The sequence below is a fragment of the Anser cygnoides genome, chromosome 1 (assembly GCF_040182565.1).
Source record: "Anser cygnoides isolate HZ-2024a breed goose chromosome 1, Taihu_goose_T2T_genome, whole genome shotgun sequence".
NCBI lineage: Eukaryota > Metazoa > Chordata > Aves > Anseriformes > Anatidae > Anser > Anser cygnoides.
In genome coordinates, this window is record NC_089873.1 from 188,942,307 (window position 1) to 188,954,644 (window position 12,338).

General features: G+C 39.1%; 1 protein-coding gene across 12 annotated transcripts in view; it reads right to left on the minus strand.

The window, feature by feature from the left end:
- Positions 1-12,338, minus strand: part of FRY (FRY microtubule binding protein) — a 238,191-nt gene that overhangs the window by 119,191 nt on the left and 106,662 nt on the right. For all 12 annotated transcript variants that reach the window (XM_066989712.1, XM_066989711.1, XM_066989710.1 and 9 more), the window contains one exon: positions 70-123. In XM_066989712.1, the coding sequence (XP_066845813.1) occupies positions 70-123 (54 nt within the window). The remainder of the gene's footprint in view (positions 1-69; positions 124-12,338) is intronic.

The window sequence follows — 12,338 nt, forward strand, 5'->3', positions numbered from 1 at the left end:
ACACTAGGCTGCTTTCCAAGTATTGTCATAGCCTGAGGAATGGAAATAATATCATTTCAAGTGTCTTACTTGATCAAACTGGGGGTCTTCTCCTCGTTGCAGAGACTTGGTCAGTGGCTTTTCCTAAAATAAAATATATTAACATGTATTACTTAAGATCAATATTATGATACATTACACTAGTTCTACTGTTGTTTTTCTGTTGGATTTTTACTCATATGATTTCCCTTGTGATCTGTTTCATGCTGAGGTTACTGTTTCATGTGCAAAGAAGACCTGGGCACACATTATGAACTAATACCAGCAGAGTGTCTTTAGTGTCTTTCAAAGAAAGGAAATAATTAGCCACTTACTACACCTGAGTTACTTGGTGATCACAGACTGACAACTATAAATTATGTCAAAATCATAAAAAGCACCCAACATTTTCTCTAGCATGTAACCAAGAAGCTGTACAGGATGAACTTTCTTGTTTCTACTTGGCAATGCAAAGATGGTCACACATATGCTGCATCACTGCACATACTGAAAAAAAGGTGATTTGAGAACAATCAGATACCATAGGGTTCATGTTTAATGAAGATAACTGTGGAAAGAGTGACTATATTACATAAAAAATAAATGGATTTTTGCCCCATAAGCATTGATTTAATTTATCTCACAAATGTTAATCAGTGACAGAAGCAGAAATGGAAGCAAATTTTCAGGATGCATTCTCAGAGTACCTGGGAAGGCCAAAGAGGGCTGCACAGCTCAGAAGCAGCCCCCGTGTGTGAGCACCCATTTACCTTTATGGCTTTTTTGCCAAGCAGGCTCAGTTACTGAGGCATGTATAAATACATAGCTCGGTACTCTAGATACGTGGAACAGTATACAAAACGTGAATCTCCTGAACCACAATGAAAATAAGCAATACATGAAGGCAGACGTCAGTCTGAAAAACACATCCACCCTCGCCCCCAGTTCTGCACTGATTTTACTGCTTCTGGTGTCTGAGATGTACCAGCTCCTTATTCTGATTCTTCTGTAAATCATTAATTTTTCTTCTTCTACAACCACAATATCTAGGCTCTCCCACCGGCTCAACGTGAGATTTTCTGTTCAGCTTTCAGCAAACCATCACACTCATCAGCATCTGTTAAGGTATTCCTCTGCAGAAAAGGACCTTGGAGTCCTGGTAGGCACCAAGTTGAACGCAAACCAGCACTGTGCCCTTGCTGCTAAGAAGATTAATGATATTCTTGGCTGCATTAGGCCAGCAGGTAAAGAGAGGAGATCCTGGCACGGGCTGCCCAGAGAGGCTGTGGGGTCTACTCCTTGGGGATCTCCAAAAGCCGCCTGGACGTGGTCCTGGGCAGCCTGCTCTGGGTGTCCCTGCTTGGGCAGGAGAGGTCCCTTCCAACCAACCATTCTGTGAAGTACCATCACTGCCAGGGGATGTGAGATGTAAAACAAGGAAAACTGTAAAGCTTCTGAGATAATGGAATGGAAAGACTTGAGGCAGTCCAAAAGATTTCTATTATTTAATGTTGCTCTTTGGAGAAAATGTTGTCTAGTGTAATCTGCTGACTGATTTTGAAATTAATTATGCTGATACACTTAATGCCAGCTGGCAAGGAGGCTGGCTGCAGGGTGACCGCAGTATCCCCTGACTACTTACCAAATAGAAAAATCAACAAAATTTTTTCTACTGAGTCACTGATTTATCCAGGACAGTCACCAATATTTTTCACTGTTGACTCTAAAGTATCAAGTAATTTCTTCGGGCTACATTAATGACACAGCACCTGGTAATTAGAACTCTATGATGGATTATTGGTAATGAACAAACAGTCAAATCTTGGTTGCCCAGTAACAGACACATGAAACCAGTCCACTGTCCTCCTCCTCAATCAAGTAACTCAGTGCTACTCTACTGAGGTCTGCCTCATGGGTGGATAACACTTCTTTTGTCTACTGCTCACTGAAATGGAAAGTAGATCATCTGTCAAAATAATTGCTCAGTTTATTTAAAAGGAAAAATGTTCTTAAGCTTTCATGGGTCCTGTACCAACCAGTGTCTGGAGAATTGTTGCAGTTTATAGAAGACTGTAAATTTTTTTTTGTTTGTTTTTTAATTTCTAGTTTTCTGATTCTGTTACAGAAGTCCTATGTTACTGCAGAGAAGTTTCTTAATGCCTGTTGCAATAGCTTCTAGACTTTGGCATCCAGAAGCTTTGTGTTATTCTGGCTGATGCTGCAATGCTTGGCTTGCAAAGCAGAATCTAAAATCCTGCAGAAACACTTTCAGTGTTTCAGGCAGAAATGAAGTGTGGGATTCCTCATTACATGCTTGTTTGTAAGATGGCCACAGTTCAAAGATACAAAACCTGCCCTGGGAACCTAGGTCTGGAGCTGCAGTCCTGAAAATGTCCTAGTCATCTGCTGCCTGAAGCACAGACAACTCACAGATACTTCAGTTCCCCAGGGTGGTGCCTCTCAGTTAGTGAAGATCCCTCCTTTTAGGAAAGGCAATATAACTCATTTCTTGCTCTCCTACAGGCCACTACACCAGGGCTTCCCAAACTGTGGCACTTTCACCTGAAGGAACAGCTCACAGGCTGTGCGACAGACTTGGTAACAGCAGAAGGCAGCCCTGGGACGGAGACGAGCCAGGGTCACCCAGCAGAAGCCAGGAATGGTTCTGCTGCTCTGACTTCCCAACATCTCCGGTGTAAGGCTTTTTCTTCCCTTCATCCCATCCCGCTGTTCTTGTCTCTTCCTCTTTCTTCACGCTTTTGCCAGGCAGCTGCTGCTGCAGCTGTCTCTGCCTCTTCCTTGTCCCTGCTCGGGGACCCGGCTGGCCCCACGCTGACCGCATGAAGCCGCAAACACCACTGTCTTAGCACAGAATACCAGAAGACAGGAAGGGTATTTCTTGCTATCTGGAACAGCCTTCCTGCTCAGCCTTACCTCAACTACATGCAGGTGCTTCAATTGTCCTTTGAAAACAGCATTTTTTTCTCTATGCAGTACGCCTTTTCTTCTCATCTGCTGTAAACAATTTTTAATACCCTTACAAATCTTACCACTTCATTTTACGCAGTGTTTTCATCATCACTGCTCTGGCAGTTACAATGTAAAATATTTTTATACTCACGGTAGACATTTTCATTATATACAAGACCAGTAAAGACATGGTTAAGAAGCCTAATAAAGTGAAATTGCCTATGAGTAAACGTTTCCACAGCACTCTATTTACCCTGGAGATACACTTATTTAAAAGTTTTTTAAAAATCCTAAAAATGTTTTCCAGCCTCAAGGCACTATTTTATTTTTATTTATTTTCTTGCCCACCCAATTCACAAATGGCAAAGAGGCCCTTTTATATGGTGAGTTGACTCTGAGTCTCGGTAGCTGTAATACATCCTACAGAAATGTCTTCCAAATCTGGGATGAATAGGTAGGCTGAATCTGGAGCCAAAGCCTACAACCACAAAATATGAATAAAGAAAAGTTTTGATTAATCTGAAAGAGACTATAGCTTTCTAGGCTATAAAAAACATCAGAAAAATATCAGAAGAATGGAGTTTCAATAATAACATTCCCACTTTTAATCACTAAATTAAACATCCTTATTTCTTGTTTGAAGTGCTGCCTTCAATTGTACACTCTGTATTTGTTCACACTGGAAACTCCTGTGATAAGAACAGGTATCAGAGATAAGAAGCAAAGATCAGCAAAGACAATTTTTTCTTTTAATATTTGAAAACATATTTTTTCAATAAATAGTATCTGAACTTTTTGCATCAACAATGCTTACAGAACAAAACGCTCACCTAAAAATGAGGTTCCTTTCTCTGCTTCATTGCTAGAACATTATTAGAATCTAATAAAACAGAATATGTTGAATATGCAATGGCAAGTGTATATTTTATTACATTCGCACACATTAACTAAATATAATATTTCTTGTTTATCTAAAAAGTAACCTATCAGTCAACCCCCCTATTCACATAGACACACTAAAACATTTCTTCACGGATGTCAGCTACTTTTAATGGTTAATACATTAATGCTTTTTCAGGGATGCTACACAAATATAATTGGGTGAATTTACACAGGAATAGCTTTTCTGGGCCACCTGTCGCAGGACTGAACGTTCAGGGAAACATGAAAACAAAATGATGTTGTAGTGTCTATTAAACTTTACTATGTCTCTGTGTTATAATGATATATAATGCCACTTCAAGTTATTTCTAACCCCTGCAACCATTAGGCACATTATTGCTACTAAAGCATAACTGTGTATTGCATTACTGCCTGATAAAACTCATCGATACTGCACTGAATACTCTGCTGGGATGGAAGAATTACCAAAAGGAAACGGCAGAAAATCGGACCTTTAGTTGTAAAATGGGGTAGACATAGACCACATCCAACTATTGGAGCTAATATATATATATAACATACATGTAAGCACAATCTTAAGTACAAAGAAAAAAACAAAACCAACAAGCATAATTCTTTCCTGCTTACGATGAATGATCGCAAAAGCCCTGACAGAAACTGCGCATCCTTGTCATATATTCTTTTCAGCAGGAAAGGCAGGTGGCCAGCATCTCATAGGAAAAGGTTTGCTCCAAACGTAGCTGGATCAAACACGCCAAATTTGTCATTTTGCCATTGGTTGTTTTGTACATACAAAGATCAGAAAACGTATCGCTGTCAATCTCGTGCTCAGGTGCCGTGTAAACTGTTCTCTGGATCACGCAGGGGAAAATGCCATGGTGTCAGTTTGCTTCTGCAGGCTGGGCACGCAAACCATCATCCCACAGAGGAGCACCTACCCTCTGGACAGAGCTGTAACACAGTGCTGAGCTGACCTACCAGCCAGCTGCCTCTAAAGGGGAGTTTTGTTTGTCTGGTCCCTGCCCGTGTTTCTGGTGGCGTGCTCCTGCCTCCTCCCTCGTCTGCTCCCTGCTGATCCTCCTCTGAGCAACTTCACACGGCTGAACTCGCGAGGGGCATTTCCTCCTGTTTTGCCCTCTCAAAAATGCGTAGAGCAATCTATGATCCCTTAAATTAAACTGTTGAGCCGAAAATAGTTCTAAACTGCTCTTGAAAGAATTTGCATCTCTAATTTTACTTTTTTACTATTTGGAAAACCCTCCTACCCTAGGAGCCTAGTTAATTTATACCTAAGCAATTAAGAGAGGCAAGCTTTTTGACTCAAAATCTGTTTACTCTGATAGTCTCCCAAATGTCACCCACCTGGAGCTCCCACCAAACAAGCAATTAGTGTCCTATGTTTTCACAACAGTTCTCTGCACGTCAGCAGGTCATCGTGCATAAAAATACAAATTGCCAGTTCAGTGGATGACACCAGAATCTCTGATTTCCCTTGTTGCTCTGCTCAGCATTAATTATCTATCAGATACTTCTTGTAAGAGGCTGTGTCAGTGATCACGGTACACAGACAGTGAAATAAACATTATAGGGTACTTCCTTTATTAACCTTTGCAATTCTAAACATACACCAAAAGGAAATTCTAAACACAAACTAAATCAAAAAATGAATGGTAATACAGTCTTCAAGAAAACACCACAACTCTGCATAAAACTGTATTATGGACACTGAAAATGTAAAAGGAAACACTGATGAATTTTATGTACAAAAGCAATGCTAAGGATACTTGGTATTTCATATGGAGAAAAACTGTATTTCAAGTGGCTATTGAACATAAGCAAAAGAATTATCTGTCTCCCCAAAACTTTGTTTTAGAAAAGTCAGGTGAAAACCACTTATTTTTAGATATTACACAAAAATAATGGAAGGTGTATGAAGACAGGCTCAGAATTAGTCACGAAGCCGGTCTATTCTTTCTTCATGCAACTGCTCTTTTCTTTGTAACAGCTCTTCTGTTTTGTTCACATGAGAAAGGCTGTGCCCAGTACCTCCTCACTGCTGAAGACAAAACCGTGTAAGGAAACTTCAGTTCTGTTACTAGCACTATAACTTTCCCCAAATAATATGGAGAAAAAAAAAATTACCTTTCACTTATCTTGCTCAAACATCTCAAGAGCACTGACATTCTTACCTGATCAGTAAAAAAAAATCCCAGACATGCCCTCAGCTCAGTGTTGATAACAAAGGGTCACTAACTTCAAATAAAGGTTAAGTGCTGTTACAGATATATTCAGGTAACAGAAAAAAAAACACGCAAAACCAAAAACCAACAAAAAAACAAACTAACCTACTGCTGCCAGCATTTGTATTTTCTCTAATATTTTTCTGTTGCTAAGTAAGATGCTTTCTTGTATGTAGGAAGGAAAAGTATCCTATTACAAAGGTATTTTGAGTCCCAATACACTGATTGCTACCAATGGACTAGTTCTGAAAGAAAATACTTTAAATGCATACCTTTTTTTTATTAGGCAAATTTAAAAGAGTACAAGTGATGACTTCATTGAAATTTGAGCTAACCTCTAGCACAGTCAAGAAACTAAGTTTTATTGGCTGCTTATTTTAAGAGTTTTGTGTTAAGAGGAATGCTTTTTTAAGATTGTAACTTAGTGAACCCACAACTTAGTGAACCCACAATCACATCAAAATCCTCTATCTGAACACATGCAAGTTGTAAAACCTGGGCTAATATCATAACTTTCCCTTGTTTTTCCTTGATTTTAATTACTCCAGCTACCACAGTCATCTACAATCCTAAAACAGTCCTCAGCTTAACTGATGTTTGGTCGTCAATTTGAATATACAAAAACCCAACCAACCAACCAATCAACAAAACATTTTAAGTCAGTCCTTGCCAAGCCAACTAAACTTCTAGTCATGAAATGAGAAAGGCCTGGTATAGGAAGCAGCAGTAATAAACTGTTGTGGAGCTGGAAAACAACGAGGCTATTACATCTCAAAGCCTGACTGCAGCAAGACACAAATCCCTGTATGATGCATTTTCTTCAAGGTAAGCAAGATATACAGTAACTATTTCTCAAAAGCTATCAAAATAAATACAGAATTCTTCTTCTGTTGGTCTTTATGTTAAGATCTATTACAATGCATTTTCAGAAAAATGTTTCTTGTACAGGAATTTGTAAGTAACTTATTTTTCACATACTAAGACCAACATACTACAGGGGTCTGGAATTTCAAATCCACTATGTGACCTTTGCAATAAATTGTTATTCAGCATCCTGTTTCAGCTGTTTACCAAGGTGGCTAGGCACTTTTCATCAGCCAATATATATTTATTTAAAAAAAATGAGGGGGATGCATATAATAATCACTTTTACGAAGTGGAGGCTGGTTGGACAGCAGATAACTGTGACATAGAAACACTGAAAGATCCAGTGGTAAATTAAATAGGTCTGGAAGACAAAGTCACTGCAGCCAAAAGCATGTAACTTGCGCAGTACTGTTTCCTCCTTTCTATCTTTGATTACTTCTGAGAGTTGGCGAAGAAGATGAGAGGATGCTCTACCCTGATCTTGCACCTGGTCATTTGGTACATCTTTGTTCCCTAAACAGAGAAATTAACCCATATATGAAGAGTTTTACACCATCTGATTTATGATGAGCAAAGTTATTTCTGCTATGCAAGAAGGACACTGTAGACAAATATAAGAAGCTTTGTTGTTTTTTTTTTTCCTTTTTTTTTTTCCTATGCTGAATGGGGGATGTGCGTCTCCCCTGTTGAGCTCATCACATTCTCTGAGTTATTACAAATGTTCCACCCTCACCTTGAGGCACATCTACTGCCGATGGCGAGAGCAACGCTCCAGGGAATTGGGTGATCGCTGTGTTCCAAGCAGTGGGCAAGTCTCCTTCTTTTAGTACATTTATATGTAGCTACTCAAATAGTAGAAAAATGGGGAGGTTGGGAAGGGTGGGCAAGTTTCCTACATTTGTGAGCCTTGAGAATGAAAACTGGATTGGAACTAGACTTCTGCTAAAATGTAGAACAGTAATATGCAGAATGCTGGGCTGGATGCAGACATCCAGAATATCCTAATAACAGGCAAGACAGATAGAGCAGGTCCAGAGGAGGGCCACAAAAATCACAAGAGGGCTGGAGCACCGCTGCTATGAAGAAAGGTTGAGAGCTGGGATTGTTCAGCCTGGAGAAGAGATGGCTTTGGGACATCTTACTGCAGCCTTTCAAGATATAAAGAGGGCTTAGAAGAAGGAGAAAGACTTTTTACCAGGGCCTGTAGTGACAGGACAAGGGGCAGCAGACCAGCTACAACACTGGTCTGAGATGACTGTAATACACCTTCCACTTTCTGGACAGTGGCAATAGCCAATATCCTTAAATGATAAAAAACATGTTTAGGGGCACGTGGCAGGTTCTCTGCTATATCTGCAAGCATCAGCCAACACGTGGTACAGTGCGACAGCCTCAGTGACCTTGGATTGAATCTCTATCTTCCAACATTAAATCCTCTTAGCAATTTGAACCTTCACATGCACCACTGACTATCCTCCAACTATATCCGTGCACAAGCAAGGCCCAGGGACAGTAAGCATCCTAGAAAGTTCTGCTGTTGGAATGAGATCTGAAGCCTCTAACATTATTTCGCCCTTGCGCCCAGCTGTGGAAACACAGAGAAAACTCCTGTTGATATTGCCTGGCTCGAAAACGTATGGGTGTTTTCATGGACCTGTATATCACTGCAAACTCACATTCCAATGGCTATACAAAAATGTGTCTTTTTCCTTCCTGTTTGCTAAAATGATATGAACTTTCCTCCCAGTCTCATATGGAAGCTGGAATCTGACCCCTCTCTCCATTCTCCTGAACTCTCTTGATTACTTACTAACCCCTACATTTGTCTCTTCCTCTAATTCTTTCTCCAGCTGTCTTTCACATGCTTTGTCTCAATTCCTGTGTTTTAATTTTACAGCACGTCCCTCCAAACTACACAGAAGATATCTCGTCTGTGGCCACTGCTTCAATCATACAAACCTTTCCAGGTCTTTCACGAAGGTAACCGTCCTGAGATTCAAGACTACTGCTCTATACTGTTCAGTGCTCGGCTTCTGCTACAGGTCTCAGCCTGCGATACGCATCAAGATAAGTAGAGGGGCATATTTTTTCCTGAGGTGATGAGTGAAAGAGTAAGAGAAAGCCCTTTATGATGTTGGATTTGTCTTTGCTATAGATGATCCCTATCTTCAGTATAAAAGCTTCATTCCTCTATACTTTTCTGCCTTTACATCTTTTGGGTAAATGGGAAGAACTTGCTGATTTCATGGATAATATCTCCCGGGTTCAGGTGCCTCTCTCTTCTGGACCAAAAGACAAGCTGATCTGGCTCAGCTTGCACTTCATTATCACTGGCAGAGCTTCACTGTGCAAAGGAGAGTTTGGGAAGACCATACTGTACTTCAAAAGCCACTGAAGTTCCAAGAAAATTCAATCAGTGAAGAAGGGGAGAGGGATGATGAGACCATGGTTATGCTGAACTGATTTCTTGAAACAGAAGTTTTATGCTGGAAAGGCTGAGTAAAGAGAAACCCAAGGGGACCACCCACGCAAAAAACAAACTTAGTACTTTGATATGGCTGGAAATTGAATAAAATACTGAGACCAACTGTTAGTCTGAAAAAAATGACCTGTTATACAGTCAGCCAATGACCTGCAGCTAAGAAACCCTGCTGAGCTGACAGCTGCTGGGAGCAGTAGAAGATGGGGCATCCTCCTGAGGATGGTGACTGACAGACATAGATCTGTTCCGTTCAGCAAGCCTCTTAATGAATCCACTGTAACAGATCTTAGTGCTCTTTACAATAAAGGGATGCTATATGCAGGCTATATGTTGACTAGTTAAAGTAAGATGACGTGTAGGTGCTTTGACTTTATTATGAACTGGGGAGAGGTCAGCACCATATAATAAAGTAAGGCAGAATTTCTGAAGAATCATCTTAAGTACTTCACAGACAATTATCGGAAGAATAGGTAATTACTCTTAATGTCCTGTGCATTATTTGTTGCAACTGGATCTAAAAGAACGAATCCACTAATATTTATTAACACAAATTCTAAATAGAGAATTCAGTAGAAAAAATACAGTTATGATATATTAGATACAGAATTATGACATTATATTATGAACTATGAACTTGTCAGGGTTGGGATGGACTTCCCACATATGTTTTACAGAATCTTGAGTACTACAAACCGTAGTGGAATAAAAGAATTCCATTAATTATGAGTGACAGAATCCTTGAGTGATACAAAATGACACAGAGCTGAATAGAGCTGGATGACAATAGGAATCTGTCATGTTTGTAGTACCATTTACAAGGTCATAAGGAGGATACTTTTTATAAGTGCAAAGAGAACAGCATTTTCAACATATACTTGCATAAAGTTATTCAAATAAAGTCGCCTTCTTTTCATTTTATTTAGGCACATACATACTGAGTGAATGGCCAGAAGCAGTTTGCCTTGCCCCCTTTCTACAATATTACGTGTTCCTGATAGTAACTCCTGTCTACATGCTGTGGATCCCATACACCTGTGTTGGCCAAACTATTCACGAGGATTTCAAATGTAAAAAAATGCGTAATGCTAATGTGTCTCATCATAGATGAGAACAAAGGAGTCATTCCTCATGTGATGCAGCTGGAATTTTAGTCTATGTAAAACAGAAAATTCTACATTAGAGCTACGTGCTAAATTTGCTTGATATTATTATAGCCTACTTAAGTCTTACTAGTTATCACCATCCAGTCCTCAAAAACCTTAAAAACTTCTACTTCATTTTCTACCAAATCAGTCCTTAGCATATTTCTTCTGAAATGCCTAGAGACAGTTAAGCCTAGATTAAAGCTAATCAGACAGCCATGACACTATACATGTTGGTTGGTCAGCCTTTGCAAAAATCTAACCAACTTTTTATATCTTTGCAAAATTACTTGCATTTTTCTTACCCTTTTGAAGTCTTTCTAACCATCTGCTTGGCTGTTATCACCAGCCTATTTTGATATAGGTCTATATTTTAATGTCTTTGAGCTTCTACTGAAATTGAAGTAATAAATACACTTGCACCAACCACAATGCTGCCTTCATTTTTTTTTTCCAAAGGCCAGATAAACCTATCTAATAAAAGGAGAAGGTTTTGGGCAGAATACATGAATATGTTGATAGTCCTAACCCTGTAATAAATAAATTCTCTTCTTCAGTTCAGTAATCAGATAGAGAGTTCCTGAATTTAGACAAGCTCGGTAAAAGAAGATGCTTGCACGAGAAAAGCATAATGAAAGTTTACCAACAGCTAAATTAACCATTAACCACTGTCAATGCCTGTAGCTCACTATGTTTTATCAATGCCTACAGCTGTGTGTAAGTAATGCTGAAAGCCGTAAAAGATTAGCCTGATCAGTACGCACAGGATGAATTATTACCCTAAGTGATAATCAACACTCCTAAAAAGGAAACTCTTTTCTCTGTTGGTTTCTTTTTTCTTACAGCATTATGATACGTACACACATTTTATCATTTGAACTGGCAAAAATATTTCCCTGGCTTCTTTCTTTTTGCTTCATTATAAGGTCACCACCGCTCACAAAAAAATCTATGGCACTAAAATATCAAATCGTGTTTGTAAATGAAGCAATGCAAAAAAGATTTATAATACAAACGGATAAAAATGTAAATGCAAATGCAGTCAGCTGTGAAAAATGGTCTACAGAAATAAGGATTAATATTTGTTATAAAAAATTATTTACAGAAAAGTATCGGAATTATTAAAGGTTATCAAGAAGAAATGACTTTCATTTCATTGCTTTGAATTTAATTGTATAAACTGGAAAATCCCTTTTAATTAATTCTGCTGTCAAATACCTTTAACTTGGACTAATATAACTCGACAATCTGAGCATAGTAGTTTAGCCATTAAAAATTAGTGACATATTTGTGAGCTTAGTGTAATTACTGAAATGTTTGTTTTATTTCAGACACCCTAAAAAGGTGAAAAATTTGTCCTGAAATTTCAAATTAAATATTCTCCCAAAAAAGTAAAAAAAATCACATCTGATAACAAAAGGTTTCGTTTCTAACTTGTTAGTCAACATTAGATTTATGCCTAGAAAACATATTAACTGGGGAGTGCATTTTTTATGATGATCGCTGCCAGGTCCAGTTACCAAAATGTCAAATCACACTCTGACGACAGCCAAGGCTGCAGGAAGAGTAAGTGACATTGCCCTGTGCCTTCCCTGCTGCTGGAATCTTGCTGTCCCAGCCGAGATTTCATGGGACTGCAGGAGGGACTGGGTGGAGTGCCCTTCACTGCTGCCCTAGAAAATAGCAGGCATCTTTTATGCCTTGCTAGCATCTGCT